Source organism: Mustela nigripes, chromosome 13 (assembly GCF_022355385.1).
Source record: "Mustela nigripes isolate SB6536 chromosome 13, MUSNIG.SB6536, whole genome shotgun sequence".
Taxonomy (NCBI): Eukaryota; Metazoa; Chordata; class Mammalia; order Carnivora; family Mustelidae; genus Mustela; species Mustela nigripes.
The window spans coordinates 112,567,759-112,591,762 of record NC_081569.1 but is presented as its reverse complement, the minus strand read 5'-3'; the positions used below and the strand labels follow the sequence as shown (position 1 = coordinate 112,591,762).

Below are 24,004 nucleotides of genomic sequence, written 5' to 3'. Positions count from 1 at the left end.
TACCATTAATCAGCAACCTACTTTGATCATTTATATAACTCCGTTGCCACTCTAGTCCTTTGAGTTTACAAGCCCACTTTAATCCTAGAGCGAAGTTCCCATCACCACTTATCCAAACTTTCCTGGGGCTTCAGCAGACTCAAGACTGCTGAGAGAAATCAGTCAAAAGCTGGATGTGACAAAGTCAATGATTCAAAGGGATTGAAGCCATGTGTATTTGCTTCCAGGAATATGGACTGTGTGAGGAGTGGGGCGACCTCTACCCTATTCCAAGAGAGCATTTAGTCAGCCTACATCAAAAGCATCTTCTCCACCTTCTAGAAAGAGGAGATCATGAAAAGGCTCTGCAAGTAAGCGTCCATCTCTTGCCATTTTTCTTTTGGAATAAGACAAAAAGGTTAGTCAAATCAGAAGGCTTTGTTCATGCTAAATACCACGCAAAGCACTTGCGATCTCAGATCTGCCACTTCGTGTCCTTCGGGAGTCCTTCTTAGCCTCAAGAAGATCATAGTCATCTTCAGTGGAAGGTGCCCAGCCCTGTCTTTCATGCGAGATGGTCAGCCATGTTCAGGATTCTGCTGAACTCTGGTCACAGTCATCATTTGTGAAGCTATAGGGGTGGTGAAAGAGAGAGTGCAGAGAAGGGATTAGTCCAAGATTAATAAACCTAAATGTTCCATTCCCAAATAAAATAAGGCTGGACTGAGTTCTTTATGAGCCTTACCTTTCTCCTCTACCCTTCTCCTACAACAGCTCCTGCGAAGAATTCCTGATCCCACAATGTGCCTTGAGGTCACAGAGCAATCCCTCGACCAGCATCCTAGCTTGGCCGCTTCTCACTTCCTGGCCAACTACCTCACCACACATTTCTACGGAGAACTGACTGCTGTCCGACACCGTGAAATCCAGGCACTGTACATGGGATCCAAGGTCAGGAAGGAAGGGGGGAGTTGGAAAGGCATGCCTTGGGGAGAGACCGCTGGCCCAGCTCCTGCTTCAGAACTTAACCTTTCAGTGGCTCTTCTCCTAGACACTTGCCATTCTTGACCTATGCTATATAAAACCTTTATCCAGGAGCCCACTCCTGCATCCCTTAGGAGTTGTCATTCTCTTACTACCTTGTCTCCAAAGTGAGTTCTAAGTGGCCCTTTTAAGTTCCCTTTGTGGTTTCCCTGGTATCTGCTAGATCGTTGTTCTTAATGCAGACTGCAGAGTAGAATCACCTGGACTTTAAAAAAAATCGTTAACCTTTACCCCAGATCAATTAAAACTGAAACTCTCATCACAGGAAACAAACAAACAAAGGGTTGCTGAAGGGGAAGGAGGTGGGGGCGATGGGGTGGCTGGGTACTTACATGTAAGTACTGTGAATTGTATAAGATTGATGAATCACAGAACTGTACCCCTGAAACAAATAATACATTATATGTTAATTTAAAAAAAAAAAAAAAACTGAATCTCTTGGGACAGGGCCTGGCTATCTTCCAAAGAGATTCTGAGGAAGGATATCAAACTACTGCTTAATAACCTTGTCTTGCTAAAGAAAAGAGTTAATTCTCTAGGTAATGAGGTTCTTACCTTTGATGTGTAACCTTGGAGACACTAACAGAAGAAATTACAAGCTAGAAGAAGTAATCTGGAAAAGAGGGGGGTTGGGGAGAATTAGGGCCCTCGGACACTGTTCTGATGATTCTGATTGGCAGTCATGTCTTTTCACTCAATAAGTATGGAACTTGCCCCATGAATAGATGAGTGCTGGGAGAACCGTCAATATGAGTACCGGCCCACTTGTTAAGAGTTCTACTACATAAAATATTCCTAAAGAAAATGCCCTTTTTTGTTTTTTGATGCACTATAACTAAATAGGGGGAATCCTTGAAAATTGGCAATGAGCAGAACCAGTGAACATATTTCAAGCCTAGTGATAACAGTCTCTAGGAGTATAGAGACATCATTTACCTGTAGGACACTGGAGGTGCTAGGTTCAGGCACCCTACTAATACTACTTTATGTTGCTCATTCTAATAAGCCTCAGATGGTTAAAGTAGTGGCTTTAAGATCAGGTAGAGTTCAGCTATACTTGGAGGTGCCACCTGTGGGCCAAATCCAGTCCTCAGCCTGCTTTTGTGAATCGGATTTTTTTTTTTAAGATTTTATTTATTTATTTGATAGAGATCACAAGTAGGCAGAGAAGCAGGCAGAGAAAGAGGAGGAAGCAGGCTCCCCACTGAGCAGAGAGCCCGATGCAGGGCTCGATCCCAGGACCCTGGGATCACGACCCGAGCTGAAGGCAGAGGCTTTAACCCACTGAGCCACTGAGGCGCCCCCAGATAGTTTTTAATATAAGTTTGTGCACTCGTTTACTTTCATATGGCCTATGGCTACTTTCACACCACACTGGCAGAGCTGAGTAGTTGCCACAGAGACTTCATGGCCCATAAAGCCTAAAATACGAATTATCTGACCCCTTACAGAGGAAGTTAGCCAACCTTTCATCTAGGTAAAATGTACCTGAAGTACTTGTTGCTTGCCTCCTGGAAGATTGAAATAGGACTTCAGGCTTGCTTCCTGAAAGCCTGCTCCCCAGCCCTGGTAGCTGGTCGTCTACCTTTGGTCCCTGATCCCCTTCTCCCTCCCAGTAAGAACCTTGGATTTCTTCTGAAATGTGTGTACTGTTTTCTTTAATCTATGGGTCTACCCTCCAAACAGGTTCTGCTGACCCTACCTGAACCACACCGGGCCAGCTACTCCCACTTGTCCTCTAACCCCCTCCTCATGCTGGAGCAGCTACTCATGAACATGAAAGTGGATTGGGCCACTGTGGCTGTGCAGACACTGCACCAGCTGCTGGCTGGGCAGGAGATTGGCTTCACCATGGATGACGTTGACTCACTGCTCTCCAGATATGCAGGAAAAGCCTTGGACTTCCCATACTCTCTGAGAGAGAAACGATCAGGTAACTGCCAACATCCTAATGGGGCCTCCAGCTAGAGGAGAAAACATCATAGTGCATCCTTAGTTATAATTTGTCTTCTCTTATTATTTTGAGTTGATCAAGAGTAAAAGGAATACCCTTCCAGAGAGATAGCTCTTTGCTATGCAGGAGACCTCTTGGCCCTGGAGGAAGTGGCAGGGTAACCAAAATTAAAGTATGGTAGTTTACCACTGTGCAAACATAAAGATTTGGGAAACCAAGCATGCTGAGCATGGTCTCTGTCTGGCTTTGGCACAGTGGACTCTTACCTACTATCATTCTGTACTGAGGGAATGTGCTCTTCCAGGAGCACATCAGATCCCCCTACTACGTGAGTCAAGCCTCTTCCAGAATGAAGAAAATGAAATAAATGTAGGCTGATGTTCCCAGACAGCTTTTTGTTTTTCTTACTCTCTACCCTCCAGGGCCATCATTTCAATGTCTTCTACTTCCCTTGGGCATTTTTAGCTTTATTTTGTGAAATCCTAACAGCTACTTCATTATTTCATGCATCTAAACATAGTTTGCTTTTTGAGAAGTTGAAGAAGCATGCTTTCTGTTACCTTGGAAGTACCTCTGCCATGCTTTGTACACTTGGTACAATCATGGAATGACAATCAGCAGAGCAACAGTGCTTTAAATTAAAGGCCTAGCAGAATGAGTAAAGATGCTTATTGTAGGATGGTATTTTGTCAACATTTTCCCTCTTTCCAGATTCTGTGACTCACCTCCCAGAAGTCGGTCAGACTTCAGACCTCGAGACCTTGTCTAGATCCCCATCAGCAGAGTTCTCTGCCGCTGCGGCTCCTGGTAAGAACAGGTTCTGAGACTTAATCTGTAGTTTAGTTCAAACTTGCCTGATTTTGACTTTCTTTTGCCTCTTTTTTCACTTCTAGTTATGATACTCTTACTGTTTTTCTTGGTTCATTCCAGCTTTTTATATCCAAGAAAATTTAACAATCGATTCTCATCATTTGTAGTCCTATTTCTGTAAAATCTCTGCAAACCCTGTATTAGCAGGGAATCGAGCCCTGCATCAGGCTCTCTGCTCAACAGGCTCTCTGCTTCCCCCTCTCTCTCTGCCTGCCTCTCCGCCAACTTGTGATCTCTGTCAAATAAATAAATAAAATCTTAAAAAAAAAATGTATCAGTATATATCTCTAGAAGATAAGGATATATACAAAACAAAAGCATAATATCATCATCACACCTAAAAAAAAAATGAATGATTTTTTATTATTACCAGTTATCTAGTCAGTGTTCACATTTCCCCAGTTTTCTCATTAATATATTTCTAGAATTGGTTTTTCTAGAATCAAAATCTAAATGATGTCCACATGTGGCATTTAGCTGAAATATCTCTCAGGTCTCTTTTAATCAATAGGTTCTACTACCTCTTTTTCATCTACAGAGGAAACTAGCTCATTTGTCCTATAGAACTTCCCACATGCTAGATTCCACTGATGGCCACCCAGCAGTCTGGGTCTCAGTCCTCTTTATATCCAGTACACTGGTTGATAGATCTAGAAGGTTGATATGATTCAGGCTTAATATTTTTGGTAAGTATATTTGATAAGTGCTTGTGTGCCTTCCATCAGGAGGCACACGGTGTCCAGGTGTCCCTCTCATGATGCAGTCAGCCATTAATGACCGCTAGCTGGATATATTATTGCAGTTGGGTTTTGAAACAGGGTGAAATTCTGATTTCCTCATTCCTTCCTCATTTATTAGCTGGACTATTGATCACCTTTTCCTCTCACTTCGGATCTGACTCCCAGGTGTCTCCACTATACATTCCCCCAGTCCAAGGGAGAGGAGCTTCCCAGAGAGTCAGCCCCCACCGGAGTTTGTCCCTCCAGCAGCACCCCCCGGCAGGCATCAGTGGGTGCCCGACGAGAGTGAGAGCATCTGTATGGTCTGCTGCAGGGAACGCTTCACCATGGTGAGCAACATTGGTCCCCAGCTTTGCCTGCAGGGGAAGTAAAAGGAAACTGGCAGTCATGAGCCCGGAGTTCATAGTCACCTCCTGTCCCCAAGAGGATATGGGTATTTTCACAAGAACTACCAAATCCAAGACTTTGGGTTGAACTTTGGCCAAACCAGATGTATTTTCTGGGTTGAGACAGATGGTAGACACCCTCAGGTGGCCTTAAATTTGAAAATCTTCACTATTCTCAAATGACTAAATAGAGGCAGAGTGATAGAGCAAGAGGAGTCACCGACACCAGAAGATCTTGTTTCTAGCTCCCCTCTCATTGTAAGACAGGTGGCCTGGTAGTGGATTTTAGTACTGGTTCTGGAGACAGAGGACTTGGGTTCTAATCCCAGTTCTGCCTCTTATTAGCAGTGTGACTTTTTCAGTCTCAGATGCTCTAGGGATGATACATTTTTTTGGCCCGTGGAGCTCTAAGGCCCAACTATGGTTACAGATGTTACCATACTTACCACCCTACTGACTGGCATACTAGCTCAGGGCTAATGAGAACAACGATGGTGTAATTGCTCTGTGTCTCATCTGAGAAAGAAGTATAATGCCTGTCAACCTCTTATAGTGAGATGAGGCAGTACTCATGAAAGCATTTTGAAAAAAGGACACTTTCTTGTCACTGTGCCATGAAAATGTGATTTGCACCGTCTGAGAAAGTCACTTCTTCCATACTATTTTTGCTGTGTCTTCACACATTGCCTCCACAGACAGGTAGAACTTGTCAGGAACTATTACAAAACTTGGATACCTTTGCCCACCGTCTAAGACTTACTTCTAAATGTCAGCTTCTTAAAGGCAAGGACTAGGTGTTCTTTCTCAATAGAAACCCAAAGAGCTTAGTAAGTAAGTAAGTAAGACTACTTAGTAAGTATTCTTAGTAAGTCACAGGTGGCTGATGCTAAAGATAGTGGGTTGACAGGTAGACCCACAGTTCCTGCAATCTCACCTGCTCTTCCTCCCTTTTCTTTCTTTTCCTAATGACACTCCTCAGTTCAATAGGCGTCATCATTGTCGCCGCTGTGGCCGGCTAGTGTGCAGTGCCTGCTCCACTAAGAAGATGGCGGTGGAAGGCTGCAGAGAGAGCCCTACCCGCGTGTGTGACCAGTGCTATAGTTACTACAACAAAGAGTGAGTGTCCTATATAGTGGGCCCGCTACTTCCACGACCTCTACACACCCACCCTCCCCCAAGGTCGGGGGTCTTGGAGTCTCATTGTGGAAAGCATCTCAAATCTGGAACAATGGCAGCAAGTTTTAATTTAACATCCACACTAAAATACCATTAACTCTACAGCAATACATTTGACCTTGGTCACAGAAACTTCTAAGAGAGGAAAGAAGTGGAGCTCAAGGCTCTGACATAATGTTCTCCCTGAGGTCAGGACACTTGATTCCTGATGGAGGTCGTTAATCTTAGTTTGCCAGCAACCTCACCAGTTGTTCAGCCACTCCTGTCTCCATTGGTCTCAGCTGGATTCAGAGGGACATGTTCACACCTTCTGACTGCTCGAGCATCACTTGCCTCAGTTCTAATCTAGCTAGTCATCCTGGCTTGTTATCCACAACGAGAAGAGCCCCCACACCTTCCCATGCACAGTTTACCTAGTAACAAATTTCAGAAACCACTTCTACCTCTGGCAAAACAGATTAAGACTGTTTGCTGGCTTAATGTTGCTCAGTTTTTCTCACTATGTCTAGCAGCAAAGGAGGGTGAAACTAAGGCTCCTAGGCCATCTGGGAATATGAGCCAAAGCAACTCCTCAAAAGCTCATTATTTTGAATTCTTCATGTTTTGCTTACAGACTTAAATTGATTTTATGTTCTGTCCAGTGGCATTATTGAGTTTGTTTTAATATGAACATTTTTTGCCATCATTTACTGTGATGATTACTGATCTCCAGGAAGAAAGATATGCCATGCTTATATTGCCTCCTTGGGGTAAGGGATAAGGGACAGAAGAAATACCCATATGCCATATTGCTGAGATTGGAAATGAACAGTTGGTTTTTTTTTTTTGTTTGTTTTTGTTTTTTAAGATTTTATTTATTTATTTGACAGAGAGAGATCACAAGTAGGCAGAGAGGCAGGCAGAGAGAGAGGAAGGGAAGCAGGCTCCCTGCTGAGCAAAGAGCCTGATACGGGACTCGATCCCAGGACCCTGAGATCATGACCTGAGCCGAAGGCAGCGGCTTAACCCACTGAGCCACCCAGGCACCCGAACAGTTGGTTTTGATGGGGATCCTTTTGTTCAACGATTACTCAGCAATAATCACTTCTTCCTTATGGACCCCCCATTTTAGTGGGGAGACCATTAACAAACAGACCACAGAATCATTGGCTGAGTGCAGTGGTAAGCCACACAGCTTAGTCTGATGGTGAGAAGGTTTCTTAGAGGTGTGGCATCTTGTCTGAGCATTAGGGTATGAGAAGTTAGAAGGGGATGCCCAGAAGTGGGAGTGACAGCTGCAGAAGTCGGGGCAGGAGAATATGTGGGTCCTTTGAGGAAGTGTAAATATGGGGTTCTGGCTGGCATGCCTTGGACTTAGAAACCTGACAGCTGAGCCAGGAGGACTTGGGCCCAAAGGCTTGGAGCTTGCTCTTTGGCCACATGGGCTAGGACTGACCAGCAGGCTTCTCATACAGGTGCTAGACTTGACCTCTGACTTGTGGCATCAGGACTTAACCTGGCCAGATTTGGATTTTTAAAAGCTTGCTCTAGCTGCAGAGTAGGGAGTAGGTTGACAGAGTCAAGGACACCAATTGGGAAGCCATTACAGAGGCTTTAGCTATAAATAATGAGGGCCTTCTCTGAGGCAGCGATGGAGAGAGAGTTGGGGACATTTAAGGAGGTATTGAAGAGATGGACAGAAAATGGTCAGTGACTGGCTGTGACAGGTGAGGGACAGAAACGAGTTTGGTTCCCTGATTCTTCTTACTTGGGTAACAATGTCAATGGTGCTCTATACCAACTTCAAAACAAAGAGGAGGAAAAGGGATTCGGGCATTTCATTTTTCTTCCTCTGTTTCCAGTGTGCCAGAAGAGAATCCAGGACAACCAGAAGGTAAGGCTGAATCATATTCCTCTGTCTCTTTGTTTTATGTTCAAGTTGGCTCTTTCCTCACTGTTTTAGCTGCAGCTGATACCCTTAATAGCAACTTAGTCTGACTGAGGCCAAGGAAAAAGAAAATTCTTGGCATTTTATTAAGCTGTTTCCCTTTAAGTTTATTATCCTATTAACCTACCGTAGTGGCCCATTAGCTTCCAGCATTCAGAAGGCCAGCTACCAAAGAATTTGGTTCCTTAATTTTGAGCAGGTAATTTCTTTTTTTATTTTTCTCCTAGGTTCCCTTTCACCACGATCCTACCTCCAAATGCTCCCTCCTTCCCCCTAGGCGATCAATATTAATAGTTTGGTTTATATCCTTCCACTGAAGTTAGTTTTTAGGATAGCCGATGATTCAGCCCTCCATCTGAGAAGGGTGTACATTTCAGAGTTTGCTTGTTTGAAGCAATGGGATTGTATGACACTGTAATCCCGGATCTTTCCTGCAGAACAAAGTTTGAGGTACCTAATGAGATCTAAAATAAAGGGGACCAAGGAGAGATAACAGGCAGGTGTCTGCATGCAGCTCACTCCAGTTTTCTGGCGGGGGCTACACTGGACTGCTGGTCAGCGACCACCACATGAGTGACACTATTCTTCTCAGCACCAGACAGCTCCAAGAGTGAAAGTCCTCCGTACTCAGCCGTGGTGAGAGTCCCCAAAGCAGCTGAGGTAGAATGGATTTTGGATCTGAATGAGGAGGAAAACGAGCTGGTGCGGAGTGAATTTTACTATGAGCAGGTAATAGCAATAAAACTTGATGGTCACTTGAGTTTTCTTATGATGTGTAGTTACGGCAAAAAACGCAGAGATAGGTGAACACAGCCTGGCCTTCGTGAGCTTACAGTGCAGTAATGTAGGAGCTAAGACAAATGAGCTAAACCAAATGAGGCAGAAAGATAAAGAACATCTTGGAAATGTGTGAGAGCAGATCAAGAAAGGCTTCATGGGGGCACCTGCGTGGCTCAGTCAGTCAAGCATCCACCTCCTGGTTTTGGCTCAGGTGATGATCTCAGGGTTGTGAGATCCAGGCCTTGCGTGGAGCCTGCTTAAGATTTTCGCTCTCCCTTTCTCCCTGCCCCTCCCCTAAAATAAATAAATACATAAATAATAAAAATAAAATTTAAAATAAAAGGAAAGGCTTCATGGAAGAAGTGGCACTTAAGATGATAGAAAAGTGGTAGGAGTGTGACAAGCAGAAATGGGGCAGGGAAGGAGTGTAAGGAGAGTGAGCGCAGGAGGAGGAAATTACCAAACTGGAACATCTGAGCAAAGGCACGCTGTCAAAAATTGCAGGGCATGGATAGGGGACTGGAAATGGTTTAATTTGAAGGAATGTAGAGTGTTCATAGAGCGGTAGTAAAAGGTAAGATTGAAATGGGCGATTTATGGACAGGGCCTTGAATTCTGCAGTAGGGAAAGTTTACTTGCTTAGCATCAGGCACCATGAAAGGATTTGGAGTGTGCTTTGGAATATTAATCCAGCAGCAGTGTATCCAGGCTTGAAGCACAGACTTCTCCAGCAAGGGAGCTGTCACAGTCCAAGCCAGCAATGAGAAGGACCTGCACTAGTGGGAAAAAGGAGGGAACATGTGGACATTGCCAAGAAGTAGGTAATGCATGAACACAGCTGTCTTCTTCCCAGTGTGGTGACAGAAGCTAGCAGTGCCACTTAGAACATCTGAAAATTGTTTAGTTTCACTCTTGCTTTGCTGTGGAAGTTTCACCCCCACCTCCAGTGTATTTCAAGCCTGGTGAGCTGAGAAGAATAACTCCTGCCATCCAGTGACATTTGAAGAATGCTCTGGTCTCTGAGCTCACTGTGTGTGTCTCTCTTTTTCCACCCTGGCCAGTCCCCCAGCGCATCCCTGTGCATCGCCATCCTGAACCTGCACCGGGACAGCATTGCCTGTGGCCACCAGCTGATCGAGCACTGCTGCAGGCTGTCCCAGGGCCTCACCAACCCTGAGGTGGACGCAGGGCTGCTCACAGATATCATGAAGCAGCTGCTCTTCAGTGCCAAGATGATGTTCGTCAAGGCTGGCCGGAGCCAAGACCTTGCTCTTTGTGACAGGTGAATAGGAGTGGCTCGCTCTTCTTATACTCAGTTATCATTTCTGTCTGGCTTCTCCTGCCCCCACGATGAGTTCCCACATCACCATCCTCTCTCGGTAGATGCACTGAAAATGTTTGACATCTCAGTTTGATGACGGTAAAATGCCGCCAGATCACAAGTGGTCTTCCTTACCCTACCTTGATAGCCTATGTCCTCTTTCCCTGGGTAGGTCCTTAAAACAGAGTGTTCTCTAGCTCTACCCAGTCAGAAAGAAAGTCAAAACTTTGCTTAATTTGTAATTAAAATCAATTTAGGGGAGCACCTTTAGTCTCTGTGGAGTTTTCTGGCTTTTGGAGAATAATGTGTCCTTCCTAAATGTCCAGTGCTTAGCCTTGGCTGGAACTCTACCCCAGTCTTGACCAAATCCAGACTGTGGCCTCAGAAGTTCTGGGTAACAGATCTGTGAAGCACACTGGGGGTTGGTCTGTCCCAGTGTCACAGATAGGAATCTGAGTCATAAAGTGCAAGTATCTGTGGAAAAGGTATGATTAGGCCCCCAAGCCCTGTATAACCTGCTCTGCCTCCATTCATTAACTTGAAGGTTGAAACTGCCAGTTCCCAGCTTATCCACCCAGAGGCGTGACTCATGTTGTATGTTCTCAGTGCTCAGTCCTAGCCAGATTTAGAGCAGAGAGCATAATTTTCTTTGACGTGTAAGTGCCTCAGGCACTTGTTCAGAGTGTTTGCCTACAGACTCTCCAGACAGCAGAACAAGCGCAGTGAATCTCATCTGTACTACTTCCTAGCTCTGTAACCTTAGACAAGTCTGTTAACTGCCCTGGGCCTCAGTTTCCTTCTCTGTAAAATGGGAATGTTAGTAATACTTATCTCATAGGGCACTTAGGAGGATAAAATGAGAGTATCCCTATAAAGGGCTAAGAATTGAGTCTTTATACTCCAGAAATGCTAGTTAGTTTTATTATTTTCATTAACAAAACTGGAAGATTGAGAAAGGCAGGGGGAGGTGGAACGGGAAATGGAAGGAAGTATAAGGTAGTGAATTTCACTCTTTCATATGAAGAGACAGTAGATTCTGCATCATTTTTCAAGTTAATAATTGAAGAAATGGGTATATGTTAAAGTTTTTCACTTTTTAAATTTTTTTAAAAGATTTTATTTATTTACTTGAGGGCAAGAGAGAAATTGAGGGCACACAGAGGGAGAGGGAGAAGCAGTGCCAGTAAGCAGAGAGCCCAACCTGGGGCCACCACATCCCAGGACCCTGGGATCATGACCTGAGCCGAAGGCAGATACTTAACCAACTGAGGCACCTGGGGCCCCAAATAAGGTTTTTTAAAATAACCAAAGAACCAAAAATCGACCAATTTACCAGAAATGGAGAAGAGGGGAAAAGAACAAAAACCACTCCAGGGGCGCCTGGGTGGCTCAGTGGGTTAAAGCCTCTGCTTTCAGCTCAGGTCATGATCTCAGGGTCCTGGAATCGAGCCCTGCATCAGGCTTTCTGCTCAGCAGGGAGCTTGCTTCTTCCCTCTCTCTCTGCCTGCCTCTCTGCCTACTTGTGATCTCTCTCTATCAAATAAATAAAATATTAAAAAAAAAAAACACTCCAAATAGCAAAAAGTAGAATGTAAGACAAAAATTAAAATATATCTAAATATATCTCAAATACCAGTTATGTAAATGAGTTAAAATCTTAAAAGAAAAAAGTATTCAGGGCGCTTGGGTGGCTCAGTGGGTTAAGCCGCTGCCTTCGGCTCAGGTCATGATCTCAGGGTCTTGAGATCGAGTCCCGCATCGGACTCTCTGCTCAGCAGGGAGCCTGCTTCCCTCTCTCTCCCTCTGCCTGCCTCTCCATCTACTTGTGATTTCTCTCTGTCAAATAAATAAATAAAATCTTTAAAAAAAAAAGAAAAAAAGTATTCAGATGGGAGATAAAACAAATTTAACATCAAGTCCTATACTTCCTTCAAAATCAAATATAAGTGAACGAAATACCCACTCTAGGCTGTGGACAACAGAAATTCAGAAGGTGCTTACTTTGGTAGGATCCTCACCCCCAGATGCTGTGCACTTCTCTTGACAGTGTACAGCAGTGGTTTCGAATTACACATTCTTTTTCCCCAATTCTGGATTCACACACCCATTCTAGAGGATTACTTCCTTCATGCGGGTTTGCTAACGGTGGTGGATTCATTGCTGATGTGATTTGCAGAGTATTTTTTCATTATTTTTAACTCCTACTTCCTTCCAGTAGACATATAAATAAATAAATGTTTAAAAACAGAACTCACATTACCTGCTAAAAACATATAATACATTATGATACCAAATTTGTTTTTATAACACATACTCTCCCTTACCCCATTTGCACTAGTTGAAAATGTCTCATATACTGAATTCCTTTCCAGGGATATTGGTGGATAAGTCAGAATCCACAGGTTCTTTGACTAGATTATAACTTATGTTACATAATATATTTATTGTGTAATATATATTGTATAATATATACAGTTATATTCATTGAGTGTAGGACTGTTTCAGGCAGCACTGGACAGAATGAACCAGTTTTCTGGGTTCTCTGTTGCTATAAGATTTTTGCAATCACCAGGTGTCAGGAGTAAGATCAAAGGTGGTAGTGCTAATGGGCTGTAGCAAGAACCCATTCTTAGCACAGGAAGACAGTGTCCAGTCCAGGAGACTAGAATCCAAGTGATTACCCAGCAGCACCTCCAGTACTGATGTGACCTTTATACTGACTAGGTGTGCAGGCCATGGAGATAGTCTCTGTGCTCTCTCCCAAGCAGACAGGGTTCTAAAGAACCAAAAAGCCAATGGGTAATTGCGAGCATCAGTACTTAGGGTATTAATATGTAATATTTAATGAGTACCTCCAAAATTCTAGACTTAATCCTAAGCCCTTTTACTTGAACTGTTTCATTTTATCCTTAAAATTCTCTCTTATGGTTTCCATTTTACAGATGAGTAAATTGAGGCAGAGAAGTTAACTAACTTGCCTAGGGTCATAGGGCTGCTGAGTGATGGAGTTGAACTCAGAGTCTGACTCCAAAGCCTTCTCTCACAGTGTTCATGTACCCCCTCAATTCTCCTTTTCACATTGGAATTGAAATAGAAAACGTGTAAGCATGGGTGTCTGGGTGGCTCAGGTTTGAAACGACTGCCTTCAGCTCAGGTCATGATCCCAGGCTCTTGGGATCAAGCCCTGCATCAGGCTCCTTGCTCAGTGGGAAACCTTTTCCTTCTCCCTCTGCCTGCTGCTCTCCCTGCTTGTGCTCTTTCTCACGCTCTCTCTCTTTCTCTCTGTCAAATAAATAAATTAAATATAAAAAAAAGAAAAAGAAAACTTGTAAACAGCACCTATTTTTAGTAAGACTCTGTGGAGCCTCATTGCCTCGCCTCTTCCCTCCCTGTAGCTACATCAGCAAGGTGGATGTGCTGAATATCTTAGTTGCTGCTTCCTATCGCCACGTGCCTCCTCTGGACCAGATCCTGCAGCCAGCTGCAGTAACCAGGCTAAGGAACCAGCTTTTGGAAGCTGAGTACTACCAACTAGGTGTTGAGGTGAGACAAAGCTTACTTCTACCCAACTGTAATGAGCTGCCTTTTCCTAGCCTCGCAAGAGGGTATCGTCATCATCTCCCAGTTGCCCTTGGCCGTGGGGAGGTATCTAGGGCATTACAAGTTTGCCTCGGCAGTAATGGCAAGTGGGATGATGGGGAAGGAAGACGATTGGCAACAATGGGAAAGAATAGGTCTTTGGGACTTTCAGGTCTGGATTTAGGTACTTCTTACTAAAAGGAACAGTTTTTCTTCCAGATATCCACAAAGACTGGCCTCGATCCCACTGGAGCATGGCATGCTTGGGGCATGGCCTGCCTCAAAGCTGGGAACCTCACTGCTGCACGGGAGAAGTTCAGTCGCTGTCTGAAGCCTCCCTTTGACCTCAATCAGCTGAGTCATGGCTCAAGACTGGTACAGGATGTGGTTGAGTACCTGGAGTCCACAGTGAGGCCACTCCTATCCTTGGTAAGAACATAGCAGGGGAGGATCAGTTCAGGGAGGAAGAAGGCCCAGGAGCAGTAATGACCTGGGAAAAGGATCAGCTTCCACTCAGCTTCTAGTGGCAGTCCTGGCTCAGAGCTGCTAGGTTTAGATTTTGTTCTTTCCATTATGCATAATTAGGTAGTAACTATATATAGTTAGATAAGTAATACAAAGTCAATTTTTTTAAAAAGTGAACTACAGGAAAGTATTTTTAAAAATGATAAAAATGGGGCGCCTGGGTGGCTCAGTGGGTTAAGCCGCTGCCTTCGGCTCAGGTCATGATCTCAGGGTCCTGGGATCGAGTCCCGCATAGGGCTCTCTGCTCAGCAGGGAGCCTGCTTCCTCCTCTCTCCGCCTGCCTCTCTGCCTACTTGTGATCTCTGCCTGTCAAATAAATAAATAAAATCTTTTAAAAAAATGATAAAAATGACATTTAATTCCATACAACAGACGCAAATAATGTTTAGATTTTGGTGAATTCTCTATGTTTTTGAATGAAACATGGTATTATAATATGGAGAATTTTGTATCCTGCCTGTTTTTCTGCCCTTCAAACTGTGTTGTAAGGCTACTTCCATGTTCCTAAATATTCTTTGAAAGCAATATTTTCAGAAGCTGCTGAGAATTTACTGAGTTTTATTTTTCTTTTGCACTCTCCTTTCCTGTCAGCAAGATGATGATTACTTTGCCACCTTGAAAGAACTGGAAGTTACCCTTCGGACCCAGAGCCTCTCTCTGGAGGTGATTCCTGAAGGGAAGATCATGAACAACACTTACTACCAAGAATGCCTCTTCTACCTGCATAACTACAGCACCAACCTGGCCATCATCAGCTTCTACATGAGGCACAACTGCCTGCGGGAAGCCTTGCTCCACCTCCTCAACAAGGTGGGACACACAAACCTACCTCTCAAAGTGCAAGACCTACTTTGCTCATCTGGATTGGCCCACTCAGCTCTAAGGGCGGTGGTTGGGGAGGCGGGTCGATAAACCAACCCCCTGAAACGTAACACAGTGTTGAGCTATGAGACTACCTCTGGCAGAGTCAGGTCAAAATGGAAAATTCTGTCCACCCAAATTACGATTTGCTATATGGGCAGTAAGTCTTAACCTGGATCCAGTTTGCTCTTCTGATTGGCAATGAGAGATTTTATCCCTTCTCCCAAAACATACAGCAGAATCAGATAGTAGTTGAGAGCATGGTCTCTGGAATGAGATGGTTGGTATAAGTGGTGTGACCTTGACCAAACTGCTTTACCTCTCTGTTTCTATACACTTCCCACCTGCCCTGGGACTGTGTCCCACTGCTGACTTAGCTGCTGATCCTCTCAGAGTTGTTACACCCATGATCCTCTATTTGGGCCCCAAATATCTAATGGAAGGAGAGTATGTGGTCCTTTTTTCTCTCTGACATCCTCTGCCCTCCTTCCACAGGAGACAAAGGCACCTCTGAAGTGCATTATTTCTTTGTAGTTATTGTTAAGCAAAGTCAGGATTCTGTTTCACCATCACATTTTGGTGTTCATTTTTTATCAGAATGTTCCATGAATACTTTCTGAGGAATTGGCTGATCTTTACCAAATTTCATAGGAAATTAGAAGAGTTCAATACTTTAATTTTAATCTGCTCCCCCAATTTAAAATGGCAGCCAATGAAAGTTTACAAATGGACATATCTTCTAGGATTGCTCCAAGTGAAGTCAACTATTCACAGTCATGGTAACCATATCATGGTAACCATACCAGGGTAACTACTAACTAAGTTTTAAAAATAAAGTATGAGTTATTTTACTTAGAGTTTAACTGCTAATTTTTTCCTTTTCCTCAGTTTCTAAATGGGTTTTGGGGTAAAGCTGCTTCTCCCAAGCACAGACTGAGAGTGGAAATAACCAATTCTGTTTCTTCAGACTGTCGAGTAGTCCAGAGAGTTAAGCGGCTTACTTACTTATCTTGGTCGAAGCTGACAACAGCATTACCCTGCTTTACATTTGTCAGAGCAGAGGGAAAGAAGCCTTCTTTTTATCACCTATAATCACTGTTACCCTTGAAGTGAAATATCTTAGTTCTCAAGCAGGTGGGGAACAACAGAAAAGCACATTGTGAAAACTATAGCTGAATGGCTAGAGTCTGGAAGGTGTTCTTTTGCAAGCCTCAGTTCACCCCTTTCCCTGTCACACTGCCCCAGAGGGAGCTTTCTGAACCATAACACATGTTATTTACATTCTTCGTAATTCATGTTATTCTTCTCTCTGAAAGACCCTCAGAAGATTCCCATGGCCACAAGATGAAGTCCAAATTCCTTAGCATGCATACGGGACCCACCAGGATCAGGCCTCCTTATTTCTCCTGTTTATTTTCACCATAAGTCCTATATATGCGCTACATTCCAGACTTACCAAATTATTTAAATTTTCCTGATTGTACCCTTTCTGACCTCTATGAACCTGCTTGTGCTGTACCCCCTAACCTAGAATACCCTGGCCCTCTTTGTTTCCTTGGAAAACTCCCGTTTATTCTTTCAAACCCTCTCTGTTGAGCATTGATAGACCACACAAGCAACATTAGGTACCTCTTCCTCTATACCACCACTGTATTGAGCATACAGATCTGTTACTGCGTTTATTACGCATTGCAACTGTTTGTTTACAACTGTGTCATCCTTTCTGGATCAAGAAAGCTTATATTTTACTTCTCTGGTTCTTCCAGTGCCAGACCGAGAGCAAGTTAGGAATAAGTAAGTAGGTAAATAGATGAAATGGAAGTTTTTAACATATTGCTCTTCTGAGAAATTTCACCTTCTCTATGGAGCTGACTCACCTGCCTTTTAAAGTCTGTTCTAAAAGTTTTAGATTAGGTCTGGGTTTCTGAGTTAGAAACAGCCAGAATCTGTGAAAACTCAGAATTCCTCCAGTTCTAAGCAGCTTGTACCCAGTGCTCCAAGGCCAGCCTGGTTATAGTAACATGAGTTTATGGCCGTTCTATATCCTCCATTTGTTATTCATAGTCTAAAGTCTGAATGCCCAGATGATTTTTTTTTTCTACAGCTGTGGAATTTGGGTTACAATACAGGGTCTCTGAACCATGGATGTGCTTCAGAAGGGAGGGGAATAGTATGCGTGCACCTTCCTGAGGAGTCGGTCTCTAATGTTTATTGCTTACTCATTTATCCAAGAAATACTTACTAAAAGCCAAGGATTACTGTGGGCACTGTAAAAAAAAAAAAAAAAAAAAAAAGACAAAAATATTTGCTCTCATAAACTTACATTATAGCAGGGAGACAGACAATAAACAAGGTAAATAATAGTTCTAGTATAAGTTCTAAGTAATAAAAAAAATAAAGCAGGGGAGAGGGCAGAGATGGATTGGGCAGTTTTAGAAAGGGGAAGGGGACACTCAGTAAAGGCCTAAAGGAGGTGGCATATAGGGCCTTGTGAACATTGTGAGGGTTTGGACTTTATGCTGAGTGAGGAAAACCACTGGAAATTTTTGAGGAGAGGAATAACTTTATATGACTTAACGTTTTACCAGAATCACACGGGTTGATCGGTTGACATTAGACAAAAAAGAGGCAGGACAGAAGGTAGGAGACAAGATAGGAGGCTACTGCAATAATCCAGGCAAGTGGCTACTGCAATAATCCAGGCAGTTGACCAGGGTGGTACATTGAGGTGGCCATTGAGAAGTGGCCAGATAGATGCAGATTCTGTGTGTATGTTGATGGAACAGCCAATAGAACTTGTTCATGAATTTGATATTGGGTGCAGAGGCGGGGGGACAGATTTGACTTGAGTTTTTAACCTGAACGACTAGAAAAACAAAATTGCCATCTGAGAAAGGAAAGACTACAGAAAGAAGAGATTGGGAAGAAACAACCAAGAGTATAGTTTTAGGTGTATTAAGTGTACTAGAGGACATTTTAAGTAGGCAGTTGGATATAAGTTGGATACCTACTTCTGGAATTCAGGGAGAATGAACAGGGTGGAAATAGGGATCTAGGCATAATCAGCAAGTAGATTTAAAGCCATAAGATTATGTTAAATCACCAAAAGAATGAGTATAGAAAGAAAAGAGAACAGGTTCCTTCTAACCCCTGAAGAAATTAGGAGGAAACAGCAAAGAAGATTGAGAATGAGTAGTTGGAGAAGCAGAAGGAAAATCTGGAAAGGGTGGTATCCTAGAAGCCAAATAAAGAAAATTTTTCAAGGGAGAGGAAGCCATCAGTTGTAGCAAAAGCTCTTGATAGTTCTGGTGGAAAACAAGACATATTTTAGATTTAACAATTTAGAATCATTGGGGATGGAAGAGGCAGTTTCAGTGGAGTGGTGGGTGCAAAAGCTAGATAAGAATCAGTTTAAGAGACAATCACAGAAGAGAAATCAAAGACAGGAAGTGTAGATGACTTTGTGAAGGGGACTCTCTACTCAGCAAGGAAGAGAGTAGAGCAGTCACTAGAGTAGGATTCTCAAAGGTGTCTCTGACACTTAAAAGGTTAAGAAGCACCACTATAGAAGGAAGCCTAAGGTGTGTCAGTGGAAGGAAATCCAGGGTAGGTCCCAGACTGTGCCAGAAGCAGACTCAAGACTTGACTTTTTGCCTTGCCCTGTTCTAGGAGAGTCCTCCAGAAGTCTTTATAGAAGGTATTTTCCAGCCAAGCTATAAAAGTGGGAAGCTACACACTTTGGAGAACTTGTTAGAGTCCATTGATCCAACCTTAGAGAGCTGGGGAAAGTACTTGATAGCTGCCTGTCAACACTTACAGAAGAAGAACTACTACCACATTCTGTATGAGCTGCAGCAGTTTATGAAGGTAATAACCCCTTCCTGCCCTCTACCTCTGTTTATGACATCCTGCCATGCAGGGAGACTGTGCAAGATGAAGGATCAAGTCCCTGGTCCCTCAGTCCCTGGCCTCACTCTTGAACCAACCCTAGAGCAAACCCATGTGGCTCTCTAGCATTGTTGAATAATATTGGGATTTCTATCCCCATCCCAAAGAGGCAAACCTTAACCTTGTTGGTAATAGTGCTCTTCAGAATTCAAGGAACGTGAAAGTGAAAAAGAGATCTGGACAATTTTAAGATAAGCATGAGGCATGAATACAGAATTCGTAAGGGGTGATGAAGAGTGCTTTTAGAGAAGATGTATGAAGGGAGAGGGAACAAGTTTCTCCCAATCTGTCTGAGGGCTACAAACACTAAATCACAGAGAAATTGAATCATTCAAAGCCAAAGTGAGAGCGAAACCAAGCTGAATGGGGAATCAGAAGTATCCTTTTGAAGATCTCTCCTGTGGTGGAATAAAGGCCTTCCTGGGAGCTCAGCCAGTCAGTTTGCTTTAGGATCCCTTGGGCTTAGGAATAACTCTTACACAATAGTTCTGCGGCTGGTGATGGAAGTGGGTGCTGGCCTCCAGGTTTCATGAGTGGAAATCAGGTCAGAATTCTCCTCACATCCATACCCTCTAATATCCCTGATCTCATTTGACCTGAATGTTCATTTTCCTCTTCTAGGATCAAGTCCGGGCCGCCATGACCTGTATCCGGTTCTTTAGTCACAAAGCAAAAACTTACACAGAACTGGGAGAGAAGCTCTCGTGGCTGCTTAAGGCCAAGGACCACCTCAAGATCTACCTCCAAGATACCTCCCGCAGCACCAGAAAGAAGAAGACCACCTTCTTCCAAAAGAAGATGACGGCGGCTGATGTGTCAAGGTAGCCCGAGGCTCAGGGAACAGTTGGAGTGGGCAGAAGGGCTGGAAAGAGTTTCTGCTGGTGATAAAGCTGCTCTCGTCCTTTCCTGAACACTTGAAGAGAATCACACATCTAAAGGGAATCATTCCTGGGGCGCCTGGGTGGCTCAGTCAGTTAAGCAACTCTGCCTTCAGCTCAGGTCATGATCTCAGGGTCCTGGGATTGAGCCCCATATGGGGCTTCCTGCTTAGCAGGGAGTCTGCTTCTCCTTCTCCCTCTCTCTCTGTTTGCACTCTCTCTCTCTCTCTCTCTCTCTCTCAAACAAGTAAGTAAAATCTTTAAAAATAAATAATGGGAATCATTCCTGAGTGACAGTGGCCTGTACAAGCCTGGAGAGGCTAGAGAGGAGCTCATAGAAGAAGAGAGGGGGTATGTATTAGGATCAGACCCCTTCCAGTAAGCAGGTGAAAGAGGTCCTGTGAGATGTTGGCCTTCCTCCCTCTCCATCTTCCTCTCGTGCTCTTCCCTTCTCCCTCACTGAGCAACATCTCACTGGCCGCCTGGGGGCTCCTCCACACACCAGGCCCTGCCCTCCTCTCGGTCTTTATGCTGGCTTATCCGTTCACTCCCTCTGCTTATAACACCACATCTAAAGTAAACACTGCGCCCCGCCTTCGTCGCCTTCACAGGCCCAGTCGCTAAATATTTAATGCGTTGGTTAATTATTCATCTCTCCTCTAGCCATGAACTCTGTGAGGGCAGGGTTCGTGTCCCTCTTGACCTCTGTTGTTGTCTGCAGCTCGTAGGTGCTTCATTAATACTTACTGATTCAGTGACCGGACTCTCTCCAGTTCCACGGAGCAGCCTGCCTCTCTGAGAGCCGTCTGTACAGGGCCCCTGACCACACTTGTCTTCTCCCTCCATCCCCTCTCTTCCGCCCTTTTCCAATGCCATCTTCTCATGACGTCTCAGCCACCCTGCCCTAGACCCTCCTGAAGCCACTTATGAGGCTCGACTATGCGTCTTCTGTCACCGTAGGCACATGAACACACTCCAGCTGCAGATGGAAGTGACCAGGTTCTTACATCGCTGTGAAAGTGCTGGGACCTCTCAGATTACTACCTTGCCTCTGCCAACTCTATTTGGAAATAACCACATGAAAATGGATGTTGCCTGCAAGGTACAGACGAATGTTTCAGACATCTGGCAGACTGTTCTTATCTTTCAGAAGCTTATCACAGTTGTTATCATCCAGTTAGTATTTCAGTTGTTCATTTGAAGTCGGCCTTCCCACTAGAATGTGAGCCGCAGAAGGCTGGATATCAAGTCCATTTTGACTACTCTTGTATTCCTAGTGCCTGGCACTTAGTAGAGTCTCAACAAATATTTGTTGTAAATGGGAGCCCTCTTTGTTGATAGAGGGGCTACTCTGTAATTACTGCCTCTTTAAGCACATTTCCCTCCTTTTCAGGTCATGTTAGGAGGGAAGAATGTGGAAGATGGTTTTGGAATTGCATTCCGTGTTCTGCAGGTATGACTTGAATCCCTCAAGAGGGATGGAACTGGCCGCAGCTCCATGAGAGCTTATTCTTCAGAAAACTTCTATCCCAAAGGAAGCAGATACACATACACATCATGAATGAAGTCAAGGTGGCTCTTACAGAACCGTGTCTGATTCAGGATTCTAGGACCCTTTGCCAGAAGCCAAGCAGCCAGTGACAAATCCATCAAGAGCTATCAAATAAATACCTGAAACCGGGTCTAGGACAGATCCGCATAGCCTCTGCTTGCCCTCTGAGGGGAGCATGACTGGAGGATGTGGCAAGGGGCTGGCGGGCGTGCTATGCGGTAGGAGGGGCCATCAGCATCAAGGACTGCCCATCCATCCATCTGCTTAGGATGTGCAAGGAGTGCCTTTTCTGTGCCTGTGGTCAGAGGACACAGGTATGACTGTGGCCCTGGAGCAGAGTCTGGAGAGGGCACTGAAACTGCAAGGGCCAGAGTTTCTCCAGGCCACTCTCCCACCGCACCCCACCCCCTGCCGAGCAGTTCCACAAAGATACCCTAAGGACCCTCACTCTCTGGGCAGGTGGGATCTGGAATGCCTTGTGTTTCAAAGACCAGTGGCTTTTGACCCTCACTCTCTGGGCAGGTGGGATCTGGAATGCCTTGTGTTTCAAAGACCAGCGGCTTCATGAATGATCAGACTGATTCCTTTCTTTTCCACCTATTTCAGTGTTGGAGACAGCTCTCCACCTCCAGATAGCCCTGGTGGACAGGCCGAGCCACAGTTCCTCTCAGACTTTGTCAAGGATTATCGTAGATCAGGCTTAAAGTGTTTATCTGGTAGTTTCCAGCAAATCAGTCTTTTGGTGAATTGGTCTGTTTTCAGATAGATACTAAGGCATCTCTTGGCAGACACCAAGTATCCACAGCAGCAAATATCAACCCCCAGTACCCTTTTCCTAAGACACAGGTGGCTCCTTAGAAGAAGAACGAACTGGCCTCGGGAATTTGATGAGAATATTTCAGAAAGTGGCACGGCAATGAGTGAGGTAGACCATGTTAGATAGGGTGACAATATTTATGGTCACTTCCTAAAATGTCAGCCTCATTCCTAAGAGGAACTTTTTGTGTAGTTTTGTTTGTGTGTCATATAAGTAATTTCTATGGTAAATGTAGTCAATATGGCTTATCTACACCAAACCGAGTGGGGGCTCCTACTGCTGGTGTCCCCTGCCCCCCCACCCCCTCGTTCTGTGTTCTCCTCTAGGACTTCCAGCTGGATGCCGCCGCCACCTACTGCAGAGCGGCCCGGCAGCTGGTGGAGAGGGAGAAATACGGCGAAATCCAGCAGTTGCTCAAATGTGTCAGTGAGTCAGGCATGGCAGCCAGAAGTGACGGGGACACCATCCTCCTCAACTGCTTGGAAGCCTTCAAGAGAATTCCGCCCCAGGTACGCTCCCTCTGTACCTTTTGGCTCCTCCATCTATTTCGTTGTCTTCATATCCCCCTTTTGGTTTTTCTATTCCTCACAATATACTCATAATGTACTGAAACTCTGCAAGATCCCTTTATTTTTCTGACTCCTGTGTAATAATGGCCTCACCCGAATCAGCCCTTCCCTGGAAAGAAAATTTGTGCTTATAACCTCTATACCCGGAAGGTGTCCCTCAATTTCCATAGTCTAACATGGCACCTGTGGACAAACCAATTGGAGCTTCTCCCTGTGATTGTAGAGGAGGTCAGGGTGAGTCTGCAGCTGGCCTTTGAGCATGTTGCCCATGAAACTGTCCCCCTGTGGCTTCTTCATGGGGTAAACAGAGCCACATCCACCTGTGAAGGCCAAGAACAGTCCTCTCGGGAGCTTTTCTTCTCGAATTCCCAAACCTAGTGTTAATCATTAGATTTGCTTTGGTGCTTATAACAGAAGTTGAGTTTAAAAAGTAACAAGTGATCTGAGGCTGGTGGGGCCTCAGCTCCCATGCTGGGAACTCTTCTTTCTCCTTTCACGACTACTGTTTCTGTTCTGTACAGGAGCTGGAGAGCCTGATCCAGGCAATACACAGCGATGACAACAAGGTGAGCAGAATCGTCTCCAAACCCTGATCATATCATGATCAGCACCTTGGGCTTCCTTTTCGCCTTTATCCCTTGCTCCCCACAACAGTTCCATTCAACCTGTATCTCTACTTCTTTGTTATCCAGAAGCGGAGCTGGGACCCAGGCAGGTGCAGAGGGAGAAAATCAGTGGAACACACACAAACAGTGACTTCATGGACTTCATGATCCTTTGTCTTCCCCCCCTTTCTCCTTTCCATTTTCATGCAGAGCTTTCCTCAGAGACCCTAGGAAATCCTTCATTTCCATCTTCAGGTTGACTGACTGACTGTGGTTCTCAGAGTAGGTAGGCATTTTCTTATCCTGGAAGGAAAACAGTACCCTGTACAGGAAGGGGAAAACTCCACCTGGCGCTTGAGCACCAGATACCCATTCGTGTCTCACTCTCTGAGCAGGCTACTTGCCTGGGCTCAGTGAACTCTTCCCTGTTGAGTAGGAAATCAGTGCTTCTGCAAAGAGTGCTGGCGAGAAAAGAAGTACTCCCCACTGCTCC

The 24,004-nt window shown here is 44.6% G+C and overlaps 1 protein-coding gene across 1 annotated transcript in view; it reads left to right on the top strand.

Annotated features, from left to right (window-relative positions):
• ZFYVE26 (zinc finger FYVE-type containing 26) overlaps positions 1-24,004 on the top strand; it is a 62,749-nt gene that overhangs the window by 34,760 nt on the left and 3,985 nt on the right. The window contains exons 24-41 of the mRNA XM_059373462.1: positions 228-350; positions 754-930; positions 2,710-2,956; positions 3,689-3,784; positions 4,753-4,916; positions 5,953-6,089; positions 7,991-8,022; positions 8,669-8,805; positions 9,918-10,138; positions 13,573-13,720; positions 13,976-14,185; positions 14,873-15,091; positions 18,812-19,009; positions 19,712-19,911; positions 20,929-21,070; positions 21,362-21,421; positions 22,664-22,846; positions 23,428-23,472. Coding sequence (XP_059229445.1) covers positions 228-350; positions 754-930; positions 2,710-2,956; positions 3,689-3,784; positions 4,753-4,916; positions 5,953-6,089; positions 7,991-8,022; positions 8,669-8,805; positions 9,918-10,138; positions 13,573-13,720; positions 13,976-14,185; positions 14,873-15,091; positions 18,812-19,009; positions 19,712-19,911; positions 20,929-21,070; positions 21,362-21,421; positions 22,664-22,846; positions 23,428-23,472 — 2,739 coding nt within the window. The remainder of the gene's footprint in view (positions 1-227; positions 351-753; positions 931-2,709; positions 2,957-3,688; positions 3,785-4,752; positions 4,917-5,952; positions 6,090-7,990; positions 8,023-8,668; positions 8,806-9,917; positions 10,139-13,572; positions 13,721-13,975; positions 14,186-14,872; positions 15,092-18,811; positions 19,010-19,711; positions 19,912-20,928; positions 21,071-21,361; positions 21,422-22,663; positions 22,847-23,427; positions 23,473-24,004) is intronic.